This window comes from Felis catus, chromosome E3, assembly GCF_018350175.1.
Source record: "Felis catus isolate Fca126 chromosome E3, F.catus_Fca126_mat1.0, whole genome shotgun sequence".
Taxonomy (NCBI): domain Eukaryota; kingdom Metazoa; phylum Chordata; class Mammalia; order Carnivora; family Felidae; genus Felis; species Felis catus.
This window is the reverse complement of record NC_058383.1, coordinates 1,686,579-1,710,798: the sequence shown is the minus strand read 5'-3', so window position 1 is coordinate 1,710,798 and position 24,220 is coordinate 1,686,579. Positions and strand designations below refer to the sequence as shown.

Here is a 24,220-nt window from a genome sequence, read left to right as displayed (position 1 = left end):
GGGTAGGATGGGAAGATTGGGGAGGGCAAAGCCGGAGAGAAACTTGGGCATCTGAGGGGCCAGTGGATGCCGGGTGCCGGGTGCCTGGCCCTGGGGTCCGAGCTCCCGAGGCGAGGCCAGCAAAACACCTGGACATGTGTGTGTCCCGGGGGCCGGCGTGCAGAGTCTCAGGTTCGAGCCCTCCCAGGCCACTCCAGCACCCAGGAGCCGGGCCCCCAGGGAGGGCGGCTGCACCCATCAGGAGCACATGCTGCTGTCACACACGTGTTGTTCAAAGTGCACGTCGGCCCCGCTGGTCTTTGCGCCTTGGGGGCCCCTGTGGGTGCGTCCCGTGCCCTGAGTGTCTGAGTTCTCTGCGGCCAGCATTCATCGTTGACCCGTCTGTCACTCACGTGGGTTTACTCTCTGCCTCCGTTGTGTCATCTGAGTTGTTTCCCGCGTGTTTCTGTCTTCTCCTTCCCATTTGGAGGGAGAAGAGGCGTGGCAGTGGCCGGGCCGGTGTGGGTCCAGGTGCTCACTCAGGCGTGCGAGCCTCTCCTCTCCCTGCCTCCTCCCCAGGCTCTGGGTCCACCTCCTCCGGCCGGCTGGGCCCCCAGCGGGTCAGGAGGGACTTTCGTCCCTGCCGTAGGCCCTGGTTGGCGTGGGAGGAAGAGTGAGGCCCCACGTGGGGCCGGGGCCGGAGCTCACGGTGACACGGGGATCGAGGTGACCCTGAATCTGGCTCCGCAGCCCTCATGCGGTTTCGGTGACGGTGTTGGCGATGGCTCTGGCCAGGGGCACCCGTGGCCACTGTCCGTCTGGGTCAGGGACGCCCGGTTCCTGGGCCGCCTCTCCCAGCCTGCTGTTTTCTGGCCCTAAGTTGATTCGCTACTTAGGGAAGGAGAGGAAAAAAAGAAAAACTTAAATATCTGTAGCTAATTGCAGATGACAAGACAAAGACAGTTTGCCTTTCTGTTATTAATTAGCAAACCTGTGCTAATTAGGAAGCATGGCATCATTCAGGCTTTTCTCTTTAAGTGCAATTAATATCACAAGGAAAGATGTCCTGGGCCATAGTTGTATCATTAACATCCCTCACCCTAATTAGATACGGCCGGCGGTGGCTGGAGAAATGAGGTTTTTGATTATAACTATCAAACTCCCTCTAACATTTTACATACTCCAGGGAGCAAGGATGGGAGATTTATTTTCCGATTTAAGGGGGAACGACGCCTTCACGACTCTGGGAACTGAGCGGTCGTCCACCCTGAATACCGTTCCCCCCTATGGCTCCCGCGGGCTCCCACTGCCAGCCTCTGGGCCTGCGCAGCAGGGTCAGCCGGGAGGGGCTCTGGCGGGTCGGGCACTCCCTGGGGGGCTCCGAGGTGTGGCGGCGTCCCACTGGGGCAGGGCAACATCTGTGAGCGAGCGTGCGGCCCTCTGGGCCCGCACCGAGCTTCTCCCTGCCCGCGGTGTTCATCCTGAGACGCCAGGCTCGCTGGCTGTGGCTCCGAGGGGCTGGTGCGCGGATCACGGGAGATGCCAGTAGAGCCGATTTTCGGCTCTGCGAGGGGCACGCACCCCCGTGTGTGCCTGCTGATGCGTCTGTCACTGTGAAAGCAGCATCGAGGGCCAGGAAATCGGCAGAAGGGGTCGTGTGAGCTTCCATTGTTCAGTGCTGGCAGCCAGCATCCGTACGTGCCTGCCGCCCGAGAACCTGGCCTTATCGCAGCCTGCCAGCGTTGCCAGCTGCCTTCCGGAAAATTATTACAAGAACCTCCTGGTTCTCCGACTGACAGTGACTCATTTCACGTCCTGGATCTGTGCTGCCACGGGACCAAGCCAGGGTTGGGAGACCCCCCCCCCCCCCCCGCTTCGATGGGAGAACTTCATCCGTGCTGGGCGAGTCAGGAAGGCTCATGGGGGACATCGCTGCAGGGACCAGCAGGACTTGTGTCCCTGAGGCTGGTGGCCATCTTGGGTTTGGGTCAGCCTGTTCATTCGCAGGGCTCCGTGCCCGCAGAGCAGTGTCTGTGTCCCGCCGCTGGGGCCCGGCATGATAGAGGGAGGCGTCGGGGCCCGAGACGGCAGGCTCCAGGAGCTATAGGAGGGGCGGGGGGGAGGGGGACCCCGCCCCGGAGGCTGCAGGGAGCTCGCCTTCCTGAGCCACCGTCTGAGTCAGTCTCTCGCAGGCGGCCGTGTCCCCAGCCTGACCCGGGCTTGACCTGCTGCACTTGCCTGGCCATCTGCTCTGAGATGGTCTGGACCGTTCTGTGCATGTCCCGGGACCTGGTCCTGCCCGCCTCCACTCACTCCCGGCATCTCCCGGTGTTGTTGCTTCTGCAGCTTTATGCCAGCTGCTGGCTGTGTCCCCTCGGCTGTGTCCTCCTCCTGGCCGTGTCCCTCTGGCCGTGTCCCTGGCCGTGTCCCCCGCCATGTCCCCCTGGCTATCCTGCTTCCTCGGCAGAGCCATGGAGGAGACAGGCCTTCGCTGCAGGAGAGCAGATCCGCTGGCTGGCCGGTGGTGCTTGGTGGCCGTGTTGTCTTCTCCATGTCAAAGCGACGTCCTCATCATCTTTGTGTGTCCAGTGCGTGGCCTGGAGCAAGCACCCCGAGTCTGCGAGCAGGTCGTGAGGTTGATTTGGGTCTGGCGTCTGTAGCTGGAGCCAGACCCAAATCAACCTCACGACCTGCTCCTGAGTGTCCCCAGCACCGGGGTGATCGCGGTGGCTTATTGACGCACGCTTACGCGGCCTGACGGCCAGCCGGGCGCCGTTCCGACAGCTGTGCAGACGTGAGTTCCCGGAGCCCTGCGGCGTGGCCCCGACGGCGCCTGGCCTTACTCGTCAGGAGGCAGAGGCCTGGGTTCCGGCGGGTTCCAGCTCCAGTGACTTTGCGGCCACCGCACGCCTCTGCCTGGGCCTCCGGGACTCCTGTCCCTCGTGTCCCTGACCGCGCTGACCCACGTTAGCACAGACTGAAGGGCCGTCGGACGCCCTGGGAGTGGCTGTGTCGGGCCCCCCACCCACGCCGTGGCCAGCGCACCTTGCCAGCGCGTTGCCCGGCAGCCGCCCAGATTCGCTGCTGGGTGCTGGCTCCCGGGGGCGAGCGCCTGGGCCGGCTCAGTGGGAGCTGCGGAGTTGGTTTTGGGAGAAGGGCTCGATGAAGCCTCTTTAGAATTTAGCGTCGAGCTGACCTGGGGGGCACAGGGCCACCCCCAAGAGCAGAGTCCCACCAGGCACTTCAGGGCCGGAGGGCTCTGGGTGAGTGAGGGATGCCGCCGCGCCCTGAGGGCTGCCCAGGGGCAGGGCGGCATGTGGGCGTGGGGCCCTCTGCCCGTGCCACACTGGCTCGTCTGTCCCCCGAGGCCTAGCGTGTGGGCGTACAGACTCCAGCCCTGGGTCCCCTCCTCCCCACAGTGCTGCTCCACACTGGGCCCCGGTAGGGGCCAGCTCGAGGCTGTCCGCCTTTGGCCGCCGCAGTCCTGTCTTCGGATGAGGCTCCTGAGGGAGAGAAGGGGTCACGCACCCCGGGCTGGACAACTTTAAACACGTCTGTGTCCCGACACCGTATTTGTCAGGTCCCGCGAGTATCTGAGTCCCGCTTCCGGGCGCCCTTCTGACTCTCCGCACGCGTGTCTTCACTTAGGCCCCCTCATGCGGCTTCCTTCACCTTCCGTCGCCCCCGTGCCGCTCCCGCCCCCTGGAATGTGCTTTCTGTCCCGCAGGGCCGAGCCCTCCCTCAGGTCGAGTTAAACGTCCTCTGCTTCCCCTTCATAGGGACACGTCACGTTCCCATTCCACATTCACTTGTGGGCCTGTGACCGTCACCATGGCTGTCATCCTTGTTGTGGGCCCGTTTTCGGTCACGCCGCAGCCACTGAACTCCGAGCGCTCCCGTGTGCCGGGCTGTGCTCGCGGCTGTACCCGGACCATCCCTCTTAGCCCTCACGGCAGACCCTGGTGCCGGGGTCGTCGCCATGACTCAGATGAGGGGACAGGCGCAGTGGCGGCCGGGCCGCAGGCCTGTGGGCACCGTGAGGCCTGCTCACGCCAGCCGGCCTGCATGGACGTCGCGGTGCCACGGGGCCGGGCCCTGGACTTGGTTGTAAAGTATTTGCTGAGTGACGGGATGTGGACGTGGGGGGAGGCAGCTTGCGCCCCGCCCGCCCCCTCTCCCCGAGCGGGGGCCCCTCTCCCCGAGCGGGGCCCCGTCTTTTTGGTTCCTCCAGGCTTGCAAAGACCTAGCGAGGTTGGTGATCTATCACCTCACGGGGATCCGTCTGTGTTTCGGGGACAGGGGTCCGAGAAGATGGTCTCCTGGCCTAGGAAATAGATGTCTGCTTGTGTTATTTCTGGCTCTTAATCGGATCGTTCCCAAAAGGAGAAGGAAACCCCCCAGTGCGGAGGGAACGCTTCAGCCTGTTCCTGTCTGGACCACGGAGACGTGCTGTCAAAGTCCCCAGAGCCCCAGCCTGTGGGAGGGCCGACCCTTCGGTTATTTCCCTCGTCAGTGTTGTCTTAGATACCCTCGTGTCTTCTGTCCCGCGTGAGGGTGGAGGTCGCGGGTCAGGCCTCCCGGCGGAGTCCTCTGCCCTGCGCTGCTGACGCTCTGTGCTGCCGACTTCCGGTTCGCGGCCTCTGGCCTCCCGGCCTTCTCTTGAGTTTGGTGTATCGTTTCCATCACTCGCACGTTGCTGTTCGCCCAGCTGGCGGCCCAGGTTCACCACGAGGGCCACCGGGCCCCTTGCGGGGTCAGGGATGCCGGAGAAGGCTGGCGCTCCCCTGGAGGAAAGGGAAGGCCCCGCAGCCCCAGCCCACAAAGCTGAGGCACGGTGAGGGTCTCTAACAGCCACACATAGAAATTGGTTTTTTATCTTTATTTTATTTTTTTTTGTTAAATTTTTTTTTTTTAACGTTTATTTATTTTTGAGACAGAGACAGACAGAGCATGAACAGGGGAGGGTCAGAGAGAGAGGGAGACACAGAATCTGAAACGGGCTCCGGGCTCTGAGCTGTCAGCACAGAGCCCGACGCGGGGCTCGAACTCACAGACCGTGAGATCATGACCTGAGCCGAAGTCGGCCGCTTAACTGACTGAGCCACCCAGGCGCCCCGGTTTTTTATCTTTAAAAGCCACGCAGCCCCTTCCAGGGGGGCATCTTCCGCGACAGACCTTCTCACGCTCGGCCCGGTTCTAAGTAATACGTTTTTGTATCGTTTGAACGTCTCGAGCCTCGGCAGTGACCTTCTCTGGCTTAGGTCTTTCTCAGCTGGCAGTTCCTGTCGTGTCCGCATTGAGCGATTTCGCTCCTGACCGTATCAGTGAGTCTGCCACGTCCTCACTAGCTGCTGTGGTTCCTCTCCGAGTACTTGCCGCACGCCTTGCAGGCGTGTCCCTGGGGAGCCGGGCAGACGTGGTCCTGCCCTTGGCACCCACCGTCCTTTGCGGAGGCTTGGGCAGCCTGGGCTCTGTGACAGCCAGGGTCTGGCCACTGCTTCCTTCACCGTGGAGAGGCCCCCGGGTCCACGGCCCGCGGGGGAAGCTCGCACGACGGCCATGGCGGCCCTGCTCCTCTGGAGCCAGACTTGTCTTGCGCCTTCCCGACTGGGGAGTGTGGGAACTCGGGTGTCCCGGGGCCCACGGTAAGCCCCACCTGGAAGAGCGGCCTCAGTGGAAGGCGTTCTGTGGTAAGGCCTTTTCCTCTTCAACATCGCCGAGGTCGCCCGTGGCGACGTCGAGGGGTCCAGAGCCCGCAGAACCGTGGCCACGTTTCTGCTATGTGCACGTGTTTTCTGGAGGGGGGTTTGCCCTCGTGGGATTTTCCTGGACTTTCTAACACCCCCCCCCCATCTCAACGACTGCTCTCCCGGAGGAGGCGGCCTCACAGCCTCAGCCAGCCCCTAGACCCACGGAAGCACGTGGACACCTCCCACGTGTTCCCAGGATGGGCCGCCCACCGTGTGCGGCTGGGTCTGGGGCGGCAGAGACCACGCTGGGCTGCTGGCGCCCCTCTGCACCCAGGTGGTGCACGTTGCCCAGACTGCCTCCAGACCCGGGTGACTTTCAGCTTGCTTTCGGGTTTTTTCCCGCTAAAACCCTGGATTTCTCCAGGTCTGCCTCTTGGGCCTTCCTGCCTCCGCTCACCACGAGCCTGTCACCTGCTGCCAGGCTGCCCTGTCTGGTCTCTCCCACCCCAGGACGCTCCCACAGCCTGTTCCCTGGGTGGGTGGGCTGCAGGGGTCCCTAGAATCTTCTTAGCAAATGTGCTGGTGTAGGGAATGGCGCTGTAGCGTGAAGTCCTGCTTGCACACTTCTTCCGGTGGGGCTTCTTTTGTCTGGGGTGCAGGCGTGTCCCAGCTCGGGTGACCAGCTGTGCTTGCCAGGAAGTTCCCCGGGAGAGCCACCGGTGGCCTGCCTGGCCTGTCAGGTCAGGTGCGTCCCTCCAGACGGAGCGGAACGTAACCAGGGCAGTCTGTTTCGGCCCCTCCCGTGCCTCCCCAAGAAGAAGCAGCCACTACAGGGACCTTCCTGGATGTGTGATGGGTCCAGAACCGAGCAGAAAGGTGGCCTTTGGCCAGGATTCCCACTCTGACCTCAGTGTCGTCTCTTCTCTGGGACACCTGAGGTACCTGCCCAGACTGAGCTCTGGGGAGAGTCCCTGGGATGCACTGGGCCTTGGTCCCGTCAGTACCACCTGTGGTCCCTGGCCCAGGCGGACGGACCCTCCCGTGCTCTGGCCTGGGGGTGCACGCATCCTTCCTCTCGCGCTCCACGGTGCCAGGTTCAATGGGATCGTGTCAAGGTGGGGCACACTTCTCTGCTCTTCCTGCCGGCTAGTGCTTTGTGGAACTGGGTAAGGCCCTGGGATCAAACTGTGTCTTCCCAAATGAGACTGAAATACACGGCCTCTATTTAAAGGTTATGCTGCACTAGTGAGCCGGCCGTGAGTGCCATTAGCATTAAAGTTTCATGACTCTTTGGATCTGTGAGTGAGTGTGGCAAGCCAGGCCTCCTCTCCAAGAGGGAGGGACCTTGTCACCAGAGGAGACAGGCAGGTCAGAGGCTGGTCTGCTGAGCCTGGCGCTTGGGCAGCTCTGCCAGGGAGCCAGTGTCCTGTTCTCTGCTCTCGTCTGTTTCTGTTCAGGGCAGCGATCCCTTAGAGAGTTCTACCTGTCGGTGTTCGTCGGTGCCCCCCGCCCTGTAGGTCTCATGCTCGGAGGTGAGTTCTGTGCCCAAGGCCACACTCTGGTTCTCAGAGATCAACAACATTGATGAGTCTCAGCCAGACTAACCAGAAGGAAGGGAGGGAAGGTGCAGGTGACCAACATCAGGAACGAGAGAGGAGACGTAACACTTGTTGTTTTCTTGGTGGGTGTGAGGTGCGTCTCATTGTCGTTTGGGTTTGCATCTGCCTAATGGCTAGTGACGTGGAGCTGTTCCTCCCACGCTTGTTGGCCATCTGTGTATTTTCTTCGGAAAAATGCCTGTTCAGATCCTTTACCCATTTTCAAACTGGGTCGTCTGGCTTTTTGTTGAGCAATACGAGTTCTGCGCGGCTCGTCTTACGTCGTGTATACTGGGTTCTCATCGGGTCATTTGTGAATTGTCTTCTGCCTCTCGAGCGTGTCCTTGGGTGCACACAGGGTTTGGATTTTATCCGTTTTGTCTATTTTTTTCTTTTGTCATTGATGCTCTCGGTCATGCCTAAGAAACTGTTGCCACATTCAGGGTCGCAAAGATTTACTCCTGTGTTTCCTTCTAAGGGTTCTGTAGTTTTAGTTCTTTAACTGAGGTTTTGATCATCTTGAGTTGATTTTTGAAGATGGTGTGAGGTTGGGGTCTGCCTTCATTGTTTTGTGCGTGGACATCCGGTGGTCCCAGGACTGTTCTCTCCCCCACCGAAAGAGAGATGCTTGGGTTTCCTTCTGGATTCCGGTTCGGTTCTCTTGACTTACAGGTCTGTCCTTTCTCAGTACCACACTGTTTTGGTTCCTGTCACTTGTGGTAAGGTTTGAAACTGGTAAATGTGCATTTTCAGCGTTCTTCTTCTTTTTCAGAATTAACTTGGCTGTTGGGATCTTTTGTAATCTCATATAATTTTTACTATCAGCTTCCCAATTCCTGCAAAAAAAGACAGGATTTTAACAGGATTGCGTTGAACCTGTGGATCACTTTGAGGAGAATTGCCGTCTTAACAACATTGAATTTTCCAGCCCATGAACACACAGTGTCTTTCCATTTATTTATGTTTGCTGGGATCTCTATTAGCAGTGTTTATGGTTTTCAGCATGCACGTCTTTCTTCCTTGGTTAAACTTATTCATAAGTTTTTATTCTCTTTGATGCTGTTGTGAATGGAATTGCTTTCTTAACGTTTTTGTTGATTGTTCACTGCTAGCGTGCAGATACACTGCTGGTGTTTGTGCGTTGGTCTTGTTTCCTGCCACTTTGCCGAATTCTTTTAACTCCAGCAGCTTTTGTCAGTTCCGTAGCGTTTGCAATTTATGAGATCTTGGTCATCTGTGAATAGAAATAGCTTTACTTTTTCCTTTCCGATTTGATGCCTTTTGTTTCTTGTTGTTGCCCGACTGCTCTGGCCGGAGCTCCAGTGCAATGTTGAATAGCAGTGGTGGAAGCGGGCGTCCTTGCCTTGTTCCTGATCTTATGGGGAAGCTTCGGTCTTGCGTCGTAGCGTATGATGTTTGCTGTGGGTGTTAGTGAATGCCCATTGTCAGGTTGGGGAAGTTGCCTTCCACTCCTAGTTTGTTATTTTTATAACGAAAGGGCGTTGGATTTTTGCCAACTGGTGTTTTGCCTCAGTTGAGATGATCATGTGGCTTTTCCTTCCTTCTCTTAATGCGATGTGTGCCGCGTTCACTGATTTTTCTATGTTGAACCATTCTTGCATTCCTGGCTTAGAGCCCACTTGGTCGTGGTGTCCGACCCTTTCAGATGCTGCCGGTTGGTTAGCTGCTGTCTTGTTGAGAGCTTCTCGGCCTGTGTTCATAAGGATTATCGGTCTTAGCCTTCTCTGGCTGTGGTATCACGGTTATGTTGGCCTCATAAAATAAGCTAAGCGTTCTGCCCTCTTCAGCTTCTTAGAGGACTTGGGGAATTCTGTGTTACTTTACGTGTTTGCTAGCATTCACCAGTAAAGCCGTCTATTCCTGGGAATTTCTTTGTTGGGCGATCCTCAGTTACTAGTTGAGCCTCCTTACTCATCACAGGCCTGTTCAGATTTTCCATTTCTTCTTGAGTCAGTTTTGGTAGTTTGTGTGTTTCTAGGAGTTTGTCTGGGTCATCTAGTTGTCCTAGGGCTCTCTTACCATCCTCGCTTCCCAGGGTCGGCGTCTTACCATCCTCACTTCCCGGGGTCTGTATCTTACCGTCCTTACTTCCTAAGGTCAGTAGCGGGGACTCTGCTCCCCCTTTTGGTCTAGCTAAAGGTGGGCGGTTTCTTTTACTTCCTGTCTCACTGGCCATGTTTGTTCCTTTCAGGACCTGAAGGAGGTTTTCCCCACTCGCCTCTGACTCGCCTTGTTTCCATCAGGCCCTGTCGCCAACCCCGGGGTCCTCGTGTCACTTGGCTTTTCTGGTGGTTTCGTGATCACTGATCACTGCTTGGAGGAATTTGATGACGACGTGCCTCTGTGTCCATCTGGTACCTTCCTTTGTTCCTTGTGCTTGGGCTTTCTTGCGTTCTTTAGCTCTGTGGACTTCCTGTCCTCGTCCTTTGGAAAGGCCTCCTTTGGGCCGCGTCCGGTTACCCACATTTCGGGTGCTGGGACTTATCCCATGGCTCACATGTGCTCTTTTCCTTCTGAATCATTCCTGCTGCTGTGTCTCCAAGCTCCCTGGACTAGTCTTCCACCGGAGCGACCCGTGCATTTTTAGCTCACGTGTTGCTGTTTGCAACCCTGAAAAGTTTGCCCGTGGTTTCCTTTTCTCTCCTTGTCTATACCTTATATTTAAAAGTATGGAGTTCAGTTATATTGACTGTTTACAGTCATTCTGTGCCAAGTCTAACACCTGTGTTGGGTGGATGCTGGATGCCTGTGTATTCTTGTGAAGATCCTTCCAGCTTCCTTCGTTCAGGAACGTGGCAAAGGTCCTCAGAAATGGCCCGATCTGCCAGGTGGCACTTTGATGACATTCCAGGCTGACCCAGGGCAGCACTTGTTCTAGGGCTAATTATCTCCAGCTCTGGGTCTTGGCCTCCCTGGGTGTTCTGCCTGCTACCCTGGGAGTTAGGCGCTTTGGAGCCCAGCTGGACAGGTAATTCCCTCTTGTCCCTCGTGATGGTTCAGTCCTCGATCTGAGGTCTTTCCTCTCCTGTATATGCCGGTCAGGGTTCTGCGCGCTTGTGGGGGCCCCCTGCACACTCCCTGCAGTGTGGAGTCTGACTGCCGCGGTCTCCCCGCCCTCCTGGGTCTGCCTCCCCTGGCCGTGCCGTGTCCCGGACTCCCTGAAGACGGTGAGTCGGGATGGCCACCGGGCCTGCCTCTTGCTTCCCAGCCTTCCACTTTCCCAGCGGCGGCCCTGGCCGCGGGGTCCCGTGGCCCAGCTGTTCACCCCAGCCTGTTGTGCACCTGGCCTCCTGAGAGCACGGGGCATTTCTTCCAGAAGGTGCCGGGGAGAATGTTTTTGGTTTAGAGCCTCCCATGACACACAGATGTGCAGGGACACATGCAAGAAACCACAGTTTGTGGTCTGAGGGGTGGCTTCACGCCGGGGCCTTCATCTGACCATCCGGGGCTGGGGTCAACTTACACTTTGTGCCCAGGCCTGGTCAGGGGGTCTTCCCTGCTGCCGTTGCTGTGGTGATGGGACCTCGATCTCCTGACTGTGGCCCCAGGTCTCATCCTGGCTGCCGGATGCTAAGCAACCCACGGACCTGGCCCGCAGTCTCTGCCAGGGTGGGGGCCGGGGAGCACCCGAGGCAGCCTGGGCTGATTTGCCCTTGGGAGGGCTTGGGACGTGAGCCTTGGTCTCTGGGAACTTGGGTAGGTAGTAGGTTCTGATCCCTTTTGGGGGGCTAGCGGCCTTTGTTGTATTCATCTCCGTCTTGGTAAGGGGATTTTCACGTCTCTATAAATATTCCACTAACATCTGCAGTCTCCTCGTACGAGGAGCGGTGGCTTTTAGAAGTGGTGTGGCCTTCTGAGACCGTGTCCTGTCCCGTGTCCTCCTCTCTCCTCCACACCACAGACCTGCCTGCTTCTCCCCTTCTTCCCACACCTGACTCTGACGGGGTTTGGTGGCCAGTTGCCGGTGTGGAGTTCGGACCGCGCGGGGTCCACGCGGACGTCCCGTCCGGGGTGGCTCCAGCTTGTGCTTGTCTTCCTGACTTCAGTGAGCGGGATCCCTGACGTTAGGATCTTTGTGGTTGATCTCCCACGTCTCCGTGTCCTCGATGCCTCTGTGACTTCATGCGAGCTGTTCCCGCCACGTGGCGCTCCCCTCCTCGAACCCGGGTGGACAGGCGGCACGTGTCTGCGTCCAGCTGCGCCCAAGGTAGTGGTGTGGTTTCTCAGCAGGTGCAACTTCCCACCCGTGTGGACTCGGTTAATGTTCAGGCCCAGAGTCGGCCCACGACCGGCCCACCACGGGGCGGGGGCGGTTAGGGCGCCCCTTCCACAGGAGCCTTCTCTTGGGTCGTCGCTTCTCGGCCGTCTGGGGCTCGGAGGTTGCTGGGGGTGGGGGTGGTCCTGCGGACACAGGTCCTGGGAGTCACCCCCACCCCGTGCGGGGGCAGGTGCCGCTCCTGCCACGGGGCGTGGGCTTTACGGAGACGGAACACGTAGACACACGGCTGGTTTGTTGATCTTCGGAAGGTTTTGCTCCCTGTCGCGACCTGGTCACCGGTCTGTCACTGTACTGTCAGCAGCACCCTTGACAGCAGGTGAATTGTACGGCCCCTTCCCCACCCGCGCGCTCGGAAACGCTGACACTCAGCGGCAGCCTGGGAATCCGGTAACGGGGAGACTGGAGGAACGTAACCCAGAAGACTGCGTCTCACGTCCGCGTGCGCATGCGTGGAGGTGGGCGCGGAGCACACCGCGGGCTGTGCTGGAGCTCCGGGGCCTCGGCACCACGGCCACACCGGTTCTCACGTGGCGCACTTGCGCCGTGAACAGAGCGAGGCGTAGCCTTCCCACAGAACCCGTAGGACTCGCGCATCTGTGCTTTGTCGGGAGCGAGGGTCCCGGTTCCCAGTGCAGCCGGCCGCTTTGGCTGCTGCCCAGGCTCGGCCACGTGTTGGAAACTGGCACTTCTGCCAGTTGCCACCGGCCCCTCTCGTGGGCAGGAAGCGCCCAGCCTGCCGTGCTACCGCACCCCCAGCCGCCATACCCGGCTGGCACCAGTGAGAAGCTGCCCCCCCCCCACCCGGCCTCGCTCGGTGCTGGACGCACTGGGCTGGGCCGCCCCCACCCGGGGACGCAGTCCGGAGAGCTAGCTGCCCTCTCACTCTGGGGGTGGCGAGCAGCACCCCCGCTCCCGCTCAGACGGTGGGGAGAGCGGTCGGCCGGCCGTGGGGCTGTTGGGCAGGTGTCCCGCAGGCGGTGCGCCCTTCAGCTCTTGGGCCTCTGTCCCGGCTGGTTTGTTCCCTCGTCAGCAGGGAGGGGGCGGGCCAGGTCAGGGGCAGGAGAGCAGCCCGCTGCGGTCTCTAAGCACATGTGCTTAACCACAAGGCGGAGGTACCTGTCTGCGTGCCTGTGGCCCGTGGCCACCCGTGCACCGTGGCACTGGCAGGTGCTGCCCGCTGGGCCTTTACGCCAGGAATGTTCTGACGCCTGGTTTAGGGGATACTTCAAGCAGGTGTGAGCCCCGGTTCCTGGGCTTGATCCGTGCTGGAGTGGGGGCCTGGCTCCCAGGTGTCTGTAACTGGGCCCCGAGCTCTGCTGGCCTTTGCTGAGGTGCCCTGACACGGGCACGAGGCCCCGAGGAGGCCCGGTCCCCTGGGCGGTGGGCGGGTGCTTCCCGGGAGCCCAGGCCCCCACAGCCCTGGCTGCGGGCAGACCAGCGGAGACCCCAGGGCAGCGCTTCCTGCTGCTGCAGAGACTGCCTTTCCTTGCCTTCCAGCACTTCCCGCCGCTGTCTGCCGTCCGCACGCGTCTGCTGGCGCGCAGTACTGTGCTGGTGGCGCCTTGAGCGGGCGCCCTCCCTGCGGTTTGGGCTCAGGGCCTGCAGCTGGTGAAGAGGCGGAGAGCCCAGCCCCGCCTGAACGCAAGCCGGGACCCCGGAGCGGGACGGTGGCGACACCTCAACGCGCTCAGTAGTTCGGGGGACACGGTTCAGTGCGGCCGGTCCCTGCGAGGGCCCGCAGGTGCTGTGGCGGCCTGGGGGGTGCGGTCTCTCCGGAACTCACTGTTCCTGGGGTGGGAGCCCGAGGGATTGGTAAACGTGCGCTTCGTGCCTCGAGGAGGGTGAGGACCGGTGGGTGGGGCGTGTGCGGGCACGTGGGCCACGAGCTGTGGTTTGCTATCGAAAGCAAAGCCCGACTGGGAAGGCTGCTTCTTGGTGGATGCTGGCCTGGGCTCTGGGCCAATAAACGGATATTTTTAGTGTTTCCTTGCTGTTTGAGTAAGCAGCACACGTCCATGGTGTGAAGCGGAGAAAGGAAAGAAAAGGCAGGATGGTAGAGGTCGGCCGGCCTCCAGCCGGGCCCGCTCCTCCTCCTGGAGACTGTTGGTGTCCCCGGTGCCTTGCTAAAGACAGGCGGGCTGTGGGGCGCCCGGGTGCCTCAGCCGGTTGAGCGTCCGGCTTCGGCTCGTGTCGTGATCTCATGGCTCGTGAGTTTGAGCCCCGTGTCGGTCTCTGTGCGGACGGCTCGGAGTCTGGAGCCTGCTTTGGATTCTGTGTCTCCCTCTCTCTCTGCCCCGCCCCAGCTCGCACTCTGTCTCTCTTTCTCTCTCAAAAATAAATAAAGCATTTGAGACAGGCGGGCTCTGTGCAGGCCGACGTGTTCCTCACGCGGCCTGTGGCTTGAGTGTAGAGGGAACGAAGGCTCTGCCACGTGCCGTCCTTTGCTTCCGGGTGAGTCGTAGGCTATGTCTGTGGGCTGGGGACGGTGGGACCTTCGGTACCCCGGTGCTCAGCGGGCCGCCTCCAGGTCCCCATGCTCTTTGGGCTCCAGGTTTGCTGTGAAAATGCCAGGAACATTTACCTCCTTGGCCTCAGCGTGCTCGCCCGCAGAACCAGAAGCAGCAGCCTCGGGGCCGTGGACCCAGCGTGGCTGACCCGCGCCCCTCGGTGGCTGCGAGACGGGCACATCGGGCTTCCCCAGGGGCGCCCACCAGTCCCAGGGTGTGAGCACAGCCTGCCGGCGGCTGGGCTCCCTGGGCGTTTGAGTCGTCTGCAGCCGGCCCTGCTGCTAATTCTGCCTCTTGATGTGGACGGCGAGCCGAAGGAAGGAACGCAAATGTGTGCGTTGGTTTCAGAGGTCGGAGACGCAGAAGAGCCTCTCTGGGGGAGGCCGGTGTGGCGATGAAGCGCGGCCTGTGCGGAGGGGCTCCCTTGGGCGGTGGCAGGCCCAGGGCCTCGTCCTCGTCGCGGGCACGTGGCTCAGAGCCACGTGCTGCACCTGCAGACGCCCCCTCCGGGGCGCCTCCCTTCCGAGCCCCGTGTGCGGGGCGGCTCGCAGAACGGCCCTCCGGAACGGCCCTCGGGGTTTTGTCGTTTGGCAAATCTCTTAGAAGATACGATCCAGTTAGCTCTGTGTTCCTTTGTCTTAAGCCACAAATGCAGACTCTTCTCAGTGAGGCACGAAACAGGTGTTTGCAGACAGCAGTGTTAACGCATCTCCAGTTGCCCCTTCTTCCGGGCCCGGGTCAGAGCAGCGTGGCTTCGCCTGTTGGGTGAAAGACAAAGGATGAACGCTTGTGCCCCCGGGAGAGCCAGGGCCGGGCCTGAGGGTGGGGAAGGGTGCGGCCCTGGGGTGCTGCCGGGACGGGGCTTCGGCTGTGGCAGGCGCTGGGCCCCCGGATGGGCATTTTCCTCTCGGGCGGCCCACTTCCTGCTCAGACCTCCAGAACAGGAGGCATTGCCCCCACTCGACCGATGAGGAGATGGAGGTTGAGCCTGTGTGTGACCCGGCTGGTGCCAGCACCCTCCCACGTGAACGGGGCACAGGGGCCCCGGCGGAGAGGCGATGGCCTTAGAGCCAGCCGGGCTCACGGGTGGGCGGGGGGTGGAGGGCTGTTCCCCGAGGCGCCCACGGGAGCGCCGTTGACGTTCTCGTCCGGCAACCCCTTTCAGAGCCCGACTGGTTTCCTCTTACTGATAACCGATCTGTTTACTTTCTGAAATCGGGTGCTGCGGGGCAAATGCCGGACTGTGTTCTCCCTGGACGGCGTGCTTTCCCGTGTGTTCACCCTGCCTCCGCTCGCTGGCCCGGAGCTGCCGTCCTGGCGGAGGCCCGGCCCGCACGCTGTCCCCAAGGCTGCACGGCACTCGGCCACGCATGCCACGGGAGCGCCAGGCGTGGACTGGCATACTGGCCGCCCACACGCTCTTGTGCCCCTGCCTGCGGGCCTGGACCGTCCCCGGCGTGCCACGTCTAAGCTGGGAATTGGGTTAAGAGGTGAGCGGAGGTATATGCACCTTCAGGAGTTCCCAGGCCGGCGGGAAAACAGTCACACACACGAGTCTTAGAATTACACGGTTGAATATGGGCGGGGGCCGCCACTCCCGGTTTGGGAGGACTGCTGAAGGGGGTGGCCTCTGAGGTGGGTCTGACGGGGTCGGGGGGGTGGGGGGCGGTGGGGACTGAGCTGCAGACCCCTGTCGTGTGTCTCGGGAGCCGGCCACTGCCCTAGGCTGGGCGCTGGCAGGTGCGGGCGCTCGGAGGGCAGGCTCGGGCAGCTCCGGGGGCCTCGGCATGTGTGGGCTGTAGCGGGCGGGAGGGGGTCGAGTGGGAAGCAGTTATGAGTCAAGCTTACAAGTTAAAAGGGCCTATTTTGCTTTGAACACTATAGCATAAGTCAGCATTTCTTCCTTGCTTCCTGGAAGGTGTCCAAAAGTACCAAGAAGAATGAAAGCCAAAAAAGGCAAACCTAAATTTGGGCCAAACCGAACTGCAGCTAAAAGCCAAGCCCCTTCACGGGAGGGAGCCGGCCCTCAGCAGTGGAAATAGCAGGGGCGTGCGGGGCTGAGCCAAGAATTGCAGCCGCAGGGAAAGGGCTGGAGGGGCAGCCGCAGGGAGGGGCAGGGCACCTGTTGTCTGCGCCCTGGGACAGGTGCAGCAGGTGCAGCGGCCGTGGCGGGAGGGGCTGGTCAATGCCCACAAGGCTGAGCGTCTGTCTGTCTCTGGGACAGAGAGGAAGGGTTTGAGTTTGCTCTCAGGGGAGTGCCCGTGGCTTCCCCCCCCCAGCAGAGCAAAGTCGGAAGGTGTGTGGAGGCCACACAGAGCCGCCTGGTCAGGATTGTCCTTTCCACAGTGAAAGTCACAGTGAAAGCAAAAGTCACCTTCCTGGTGAGTAATAAAAGCAACATCACACAATTTTGTAAAACGCAGAAGTTTTGTAGCAACCCAGATGGTAGAAAAAGTTCTCAGGGGAAGAATGAACAACCTGACCTTGAGCAGAGGAGAGTCATCTGTGAACATTTTGCTGCGGGGCGTCCCCGGTCCCGGAGCCCAGGTTAAACTGGAGCTAGAGGGCCTGAGGGCCAGACCTGAATCCATGGGGCCAGAAGACCCAAACGCGCAAGGAGGTCAGGAGACAGGACCAGGCAGATGCCGTGGGTTCCGGTGGCGCACAGTTCACCATTTAATGGAAGTTCTTGGGAAGGGAGAAGACGGGAGAAGACCGGAGGGCGGTGGTGTTCACCCCATCGTTGCTGAAGACTAAAACATTTAAAGTTAACGTCACGCGCCCAAGGCACATGGAACCGAGGAAAGGTAAACCGTAAGCTGGACGCACGTAACCCGTCGATTAATCTTCTGCGGGAGGCAGATAGGAACCGTTGGAAACCGAAAAGCGCAGGGCTCGTGTCAAGAGTTACGAAAGCAACCACGAGAACGAAAAGTACAGACGTCTCTAAGTATCAAGAATTTCACACGAAATAGTAAACGAGGTGAATAGGCCACGGATACGTCATCGATGTTCAAAAAGCGAAAATGGGGAGAGGTTTGGGAGGAAATTGTCAAGGACGCCAGCGGCAGGAGGATTTGTTTTACTTTGTAATCCCTGGTCTGTCAAGCGGGTTGAGAATAAGCGATAGAAAGATAAAATCTGGGGGCACCTGGGTGGCGCAGTCGGTTAAGCGTCCGACTTCAGCCAGGTCACGATCTCACGGTCCATGAGTTCAAGCCCCGCGTCGGGCTCTGGGCTGATGGCTCAGAGCCTGGAGCCTGTTTCCGATTCTGTGTCTCCCTCTCTCTCTGCCCCTCCCCCGTTCATGCTCTGTCTCTCTCTGTCCCAAAAATAAATAAACGTTGAAAAAAAAAATTAAAAAAAAATAAAATAAAAAAATAAAAAAGAAAGATAAAATCTGTTTCATGTAAAGCCCTTGACCCCCCCAAACTAAAGACACTCTTGCTATAAAGTGCTCATAGGAAACATTCACCAAAATTCACCACATATTGATAATACAGAAACCCTTCCTAAGTTCAAATAGATGTAACCAGCACACTTACCAGATCACGAGGTGAGGAACTTGAAATGGTGACCTAAACAGACAGACAAAAAACCGATAGAAACAAAAAAAAAAACAACCAGAACCAAAGCCTGCGTCTCCAACAATTCTTGGGTCGAAGCGGCAGTGAGATGCGGACGTACACGGAATCTAGAAAACACATCTCAGGGCCCGTGGGAAACAGAGCGGAGTTCAGAAGAAAACTCGTGGATTAAATATTTATATTATCGAACAGGAAAAAATGAATATAGACAGATTAAAGACCCAGCTGAAGAACTCAGAAAAGGAAAACAAAATAAACCCTAATAGAGTAAAAAGTAGGAATTTGTAAAGATCAAAGCAGAAGTTAGTAAGAAAGTGAAAAATGGCGGAAATAATAAATAAATCCAAATGCTCGTGCTCGGAAATAAAACCAGTAAAACGTATGAATTATTCACAGTTCTGGTAAAAAATTAATAGACACGTCACTACCCAAATGAGGACTAAGAATGATGGTGGAGTTTCTGGCCAGAAGGGGCGTGCAGGGGCCCCCTTCCGGTCTTGCTGGGGTGGCTGGCATCCCACAGACGTGCCCACACCACCGTCACGGAGCCGGGCATGTGGGGCTCGCGCCCTTGACCGCGCATGAACTTCACCTCGTTGGTAAAGGAAAATACAGGAAAGGAAAAAACCATCTAAAAAGAATAAATGTAAGTTGAATCATAGCTCAATTTAAATAAACTGAATGAATTGTTTTCTAGGAAAGCACAACCTATCAGTACTGACTCCAGAAGGGATAGAGATAGAAACGTTAAAGAAAACAGTTACAAAGTTGTCACAAAATAGCCGCTCCTGCCCTCCCCCAACAAAAAGAGACCGAAATCGTACCGGGCTGAGGCAGTTTTGGGGGAAATTCCGCTAGGCCTTCCGAACACGGACCCCGACCGGAGCACGGACAGGGGAAGCTCTTTGGGGGCGAGCGACAACTGTGTTGTCTGGGCGTCACGTGTGCGTGCTGGGGCTCGGGCTGCCGGTGCCGCCGTGTGTGCTGGGGCACGCCCGCGGTTTCCCCCTCACCGGCCGGCTGGCTTGGTTTTAGGACATGTGCTCCATAGTTGCCGAAAAGGCATTTGCCAGAAACCCCACGTTCAGTCTTCATAAAATAGGAACATATGGATGATTTCTCAACGTAATAAAGCGCATCTATTTCAGCCAGAAACTGACATGCCGTAAGTAGGAAGAGACCAGCACCAGTTCCAGCCAAGCCCCACATGCGTCCAGGCTTCCCGGCGTGGAGGTGCGAGCCGTCCGGATGGGAGGGAGGGAGGCCCTGGCTTGTGCAGCTGACGGGATTGCGCGGAGACCGCCTCCTGACCGCACTGAGGGTGGGGAACAAAATTAAACAGAGATGTTAAGTCCCGCAAATACGGAAACAAGTCAGACGATACAAGGACACGCACGCACTTAGAACGGCAGCGGCACATCAGGGTAACCAGACGAGATCCCCCAGCACGTCTGCCCTCAGGGAGTGTGCGAGGCTGATCGTGCCCCCCGGGGCCCGGCGGGCGATCGTGTCCTCAGATGCTCTCTCTCCGGTCTGTGCGTTTACTGTGGTCCCGGTGTTTTCTAAAAAGGTTTTTTTTGTTTTGCTTTGATGGTTGAGGAGGGAGGGAGGGAGGGAGAGAGAAGGCACCCTGGAACTCTTGTGGTCAGGACGGTGGCCGGAGATCAGAAGCAGAGGCGGAAGCGGGTGAGTGACAACGCGGAATCGTACACCAGCGGGGCTGTCGTGCCTCGGGGTACGTGGCGCGGGCACCTCTGGGCCCTCCCGGGGGCGGTAGGTCAGCCGGGGGAGGAACCGTCTGGGGATCCGCCTGCACGCGGGGAGCCGAGAGCTGCCTTGCCTCGGCACTGACTTCACGCCGTCAGGTGGAAGCGGCGAAACCCTCTTCCGTGGGAGACGTGTCAGCAAGAGGTGGGGCGTCCACGTGGCAGAGTTCCATGAAGCCACGAACACGGAGGGGCTCTCGTGGCACTGGTTTGGAAATATCCCCAAAATACGCTAAGTGGGGAAACCGAAGTACAAAACAGCGTGCAGCCCGTCTTCCTGTTTTTGTAACAAGAAATCGATAAGCAAGTAGGGGAAGAGACGGTTCATACTTGCCAGCGGAGGCGTGAATCTCCAGAGCCCCGCGGCCTGGTGGCTCCCGTTGGCCGTGGGCGGCGCCTGGGTGACCGGGGTGCCTTCCAGAGGCCTCTGGGGTGCGTACCCGTCGTGTCCCGCATCTGAAGCTCGGATCTGAAGGCTGCCCGTGGTTCACAGCATCCAGAGCAAGGCGCAGCGGGCCTATGACAGGTCTGGGGCCCGGACGGTGATGTCTCCAGGAAGTGTCCTGTCCTGCGGCTCCAAAGCCCGGCTTTCTCTGTGGGGCGGGCAGGTAGCCACCGTGAGTGTGCACGCCTCCCCTGCCCAAGACATCAGCAGCCCGACACACACGAGAAAGGAGACCGAGGGATGAGCCCAGGCTGGACTCGGGCCCCTTCTGCGCCTTTCCAGGACAGTCCTCGGGTCCAGCGAGGTCAGTGTGCCCGGTGGCCTGTTTGGCTGCGGCCTAAGGACAGACACACAGGGACCTCCGGTCACTGCATAAGCATGTGGGTGGCATCGGGTAGGAGCGGCGCGCCTGGCCAGTCAGGGGTGTGTGTGCTCCTGGGGGAGGGGCAGGAGAGGCTTTGGGACACGCCACACGTGGGACACACGGGGGACGCCACTTGTCCACAGGTGTGAGCAGGCCTTGTTCCACGTGCTGGTGCCACCGAGTGGTCGCTTAGTGCCTGATCTGTGCAGGGGGACCTCAGCCCATCGGGCAGTGCCGGGCAGCCGTGTGCGGGGACCCCGACCGTCCTTTCCTCTGGGGACCTCGCCGAGGCCGCTCCAGCTCATGTCTGCTCTCTAATCTGCATTCAGCAGGATTGGGGTCACCCGCTTGTGTGGTGGCGTCACTCGCGACCTTGATGATGAGAATCAGGGCTTCCTACACACCGGGTGCCTCGGGCCTGAGAATTCCTAAATGAGCTGCCCCAGGAGGACCTTTCCAGGAACAACCCGGAGAAGACGTTTTCGAGAAGGGAGCACAGCAGACTGTCCCTTCGAGCTAGGAAGGCAAAAACGTGGAGACACTCTGCTCCCCCCGACCCGGCCCCGGGAGCTCTCGGTCACCCCAGTTCGGGGGCAGACATTTCGGCCACGCGGCCCAGAGGGTAGCGAGGCAGGGCCACAGTCAGTCTCACCCGGGCCACGTCATTCCCAGCCCGCACTGTGGTGGGCGCACCAGGAGGCCTCTCCCTGAAATCACCTGTCCTCTGGGCCTCCGTGGAGAGTCACGTGGGGAGGTCGAGTGGCCTCCCTTTAGGGCATCAGCACAGGCCACCACAGGGAGAGGCCGTGTGGGGGCTGACTGCATGCAGGCCACGCCCTGCCAAGGTGGGGAGACTCCTGTCTGCCCTGCGCCCCCACCCCATCAGCCCCTGCGGCAGCGCTCCCCGACTGTCACCGTCACTGTCCCATTCAGGGTTCCCCGTGGTGGCTCGGAGCTTGAGACACCTGTCCGCTCACACCTTCTTCCTTTCTTCGGCTGACTCCGGTTGTCTCTCAACGTAACAACCCGTCGGCCTCCGGGGAGGCTGTCCGCCCGACGTCTGGGTCTGGTGTGGCGCCCGCCCCTTGGCGAGCTCCACCTGAGTGGCGAGAGGTGGCGAGTCCTTGTTCTTGTGGTGTGCCCGCTGCCCCCTCGGCCACACCTCCCGGGAGAGCCCCGTGAGAGGTGAAGGCTGCCCTGCACCCTCCCCGGCCCTCCCAGCCCCTCTTAGGCTGGATGCCGAGAAGTCGGGGGCGCTCAGCACCCCGAGGTCTGAGGTGGCCAGAAAACCGGCTGAGCACGAATATTCCCGAAGCGGAGGCTTGAGAGCCATGTCTGGACCAGAACAGACCGTCCTGGGTGTGCCTGAGGAGCCCGAGGGCAGGCTGGGGGTCGGTCCTGGGGTCCCGCGGCCCCAGCCCACCGCGACCTGCCTCCCTCTCTTGTCACATGCCTGGTTACCGAGTGCCTGCTCTGGTTCAGGAACCGGGCGCACAGCGGTCGCAGAGGCCGCCGTCGGGCGGCCGGGTGCAGAGCCACGTCTGCCGTGGTAAGCCACGTGGTAAGCCAGGCGGTGCCCCGAGGGACAGCCGGGCGTCGGGAGCGTCCCCGGCTGGGAGCTGCGTCCCGGGAAGGAGCGCGTGTCTGTCGTTGTCCCGGAGGCGGGTGCCGACAGGGAGGCTGTGTCTGCGTGGCTGGAGGGCCCGAGGTCCTGCTGCCCCGGGCCGCCGGGACATGGGGTGGCCCCGGAGACGGTGGCTCGGCCCCCGGCGCGCCCTCCCCCCAGAAGTCGGGTGCCGGATCTCGGGTGCGAGGGGCCCGAGGGGGAGGAGGTGGGCCGCAGCACCCCCACTGACCCGCCCGTGCTCTCTCGCTCGCAGCTGGAGGTGGAGGTGAAAATGCTGCAGTGCCAGACCAGCGCCTCCGAGCGGGGCTTCCCGGTCTCCAGGGAGGAGGTGAGCTCGCTCAGGTATGTCAGCATCGTCCTCCCTCCCCTCCCCTCCCCTCCCTGCCCCGCCGTGGCACGCTCCGCCCCACCCCGCCTCTGCACAGACACTCCCCTGCGTCCAGCACGCTGAGGGGCTCGTCCAGAGCCCAAGAGACCGCCCTGTTTCGGGAGAGAGCTACTCACAGGGCACCTCGGCGTGTCCGCCAGGCCGCCTTCAGCCCGTGTGTCCGGCCAGCTCACGACGCGGCCTGTCTTCCTCAGGGTTTCTCCATTCCTCTGGACCCCGTCCCGACACTGAACACCTCCTGGTGCCGAGCGGCGGGCCGGCCTTCCTCTCGCTCCCTGGACCGGGAGAGCCGTCCAAGGAGGAGGTGTTCAGGGAGACCTGCTCCTAGCTCCCCACGGGTCCCCGAACGGGCCCCGCTGTTGCAGTTTGTTACTGGAAAGTGGCCGCTGGGCAGGCTGACGCCGTCCCCCCGGCATCCCTTGGTGCACAGGGAGTCCAGGCGTCGGCTCCGGGTCTCTGAGAGCCTGCCGTGGGCACAGGTGCAGCTGGCGGGTCAGAGAGACATGCCTGGGCCCCCGCCAGGGCACTCGATGGGCGCGGACCCTGCTTCGCGCAGGGTAAGTTGGCCGGGCCCTGTTTTCTCCCCAGGGCTAGTCCCTCACCTGCGTGAGGCTGCGTTCAGGCTGTGGGCGTCCCTGCGAGAAGTGTGCCCAGGGCGGCAGTGCCCTCTGGGTCCCCGCTTTCCCTGTCGTTTCCAAAGCTTCTGTTGTGTCAGGACCTTCGCCTCAGACCTCGCTGTCGCTGGGACCCACCCAGTTCCCAAGTCCCCAGTTTGTTATTCCCTGACTTGTTCAGGTACGAGTGTGGGTATCCTGGGCGAGCGTGAGGAGGAAAGGCTGGTGAGCCTGGGCACGTCCGCTCTGACCTCCTGAATTCGCCGTTTAACGGGCATTTGGGGGACTTGCTCCCCAAATCCAGTCCGCAGGGTCAGGCCGTGGGAAGCAGGGCGGACGTGCCACTGGAGCAGGCCGCTGCCGATGCGGGGGGTCCAGGGGCAGACCAGGTGCGCTGGGGGCCTGAGGGCTTCGTGGGGAGGTGGTGCGTGTGAGGACGTGACGTGGGGGGAGAGACCAGCAGGGCCCGGGGGCCAGGCCGGGTGACGTCCCGGTAAGGATGTGGCCTTGTTCCCAAGAGCGGTGGAGGCAGCAAAGCCTGCCGGGCAAAGAAGTGGTCGCATCCGTAGCATAGGAGCCCCCTGGGCTGCCCAGAGCGGGGACCTGGAAGAGGGCTCGGCGAGGGGTCAGCGGAGCACGTACCGCGGGAGCACCCCTGCGCGGAGAAGTGGAGAGCATGCCCCTGCACCCGGCTTCCAGGCGCAGCCCCAGCCCAGCGAGGAGCACAGCTGTTGGCGTCCGAGGGTGGGCTCGGGGCCCCGGAGAGCAGGTGGGGTCTGCCCGGGTCCTGACGGTGAGTGGGCGAGGTGGGCGGCAGAGGGGCTCAGCCAAGGATGTGGTTGGGCTTTCCCGCAAGAGTGGCCTCCAGGGAGCCCCGCCGAGAGCGAGGGGGGGGGGGGGGCGGGGGCGGGGGCGGTTTGCTTGGTGCCGCTCCTGAGGGGCCTGGGCTGCCGCCCCGGGTGCCCCGTACTGAGCACCGAGTGCTGGAATCGGAGGAGACGCCGCGTCCGGGCTTTGCCGTAACGCCCACCCTTCCGCTGCGGCCCGAGCTGCCCTCGGCGCCTCCCCCTAGAGATGCGGGTGTGACATCTGGGCCCCTGGCTGCTGTCCACACAACGGGGCCAGCCGCGCTCGTGTTTGGGTGGGCTGCACACTTCAGGTGGATTCCTTTTTATTTGTTTTTAAAACCGGAGTAAAAGGCTTTATCACCGATCTCTTGTCCGTCAAGATCAAAGCTGCCTGTCCCACTGCCTCATTTGGTGAGTGCAGCTGTGGGAGAAGAGCCTTCGTGGCTGATTAATAGAAATTGGGTCGGCGGTTGTGTGGACCGCTCGCCGGGACGCACTCGAGGGAGG

At 60.5% G+C, this 24,220-nt stretch overlaps 1 protein-coding gene across 8 annotated transcripts in view; it reads left to right on the top strand.

Moving 5' to 3' along the window:
* MAD1L1 (mitotic arrest deficient 1 like 1) overlaps positions 1 to 24,220 on the top strand; it is a 362,570-nt gene that overhangs the window by 182,841 nt on the left and 155,509 nt on the right. For 7 of the 8 annotated variants that reach the window (XM_045048077.1, XM_045048076.1, XM_045048078.1 and 4 more), the window contains one exon: positions 22,117 to 22,205. In XM_045048077.1, the coding sequence (XP_044904012.1) occupies positions 22,117 to 22,205 (89 nt within the window). Of the gene's footprint in view, positions 1 to 15,173; positions 15,565 to 22,116; positions 22,206 to 24,220 lie in introns of those variants that run through there. The other variant, XM_045048081.1, reaches the window with a different exon arrangement.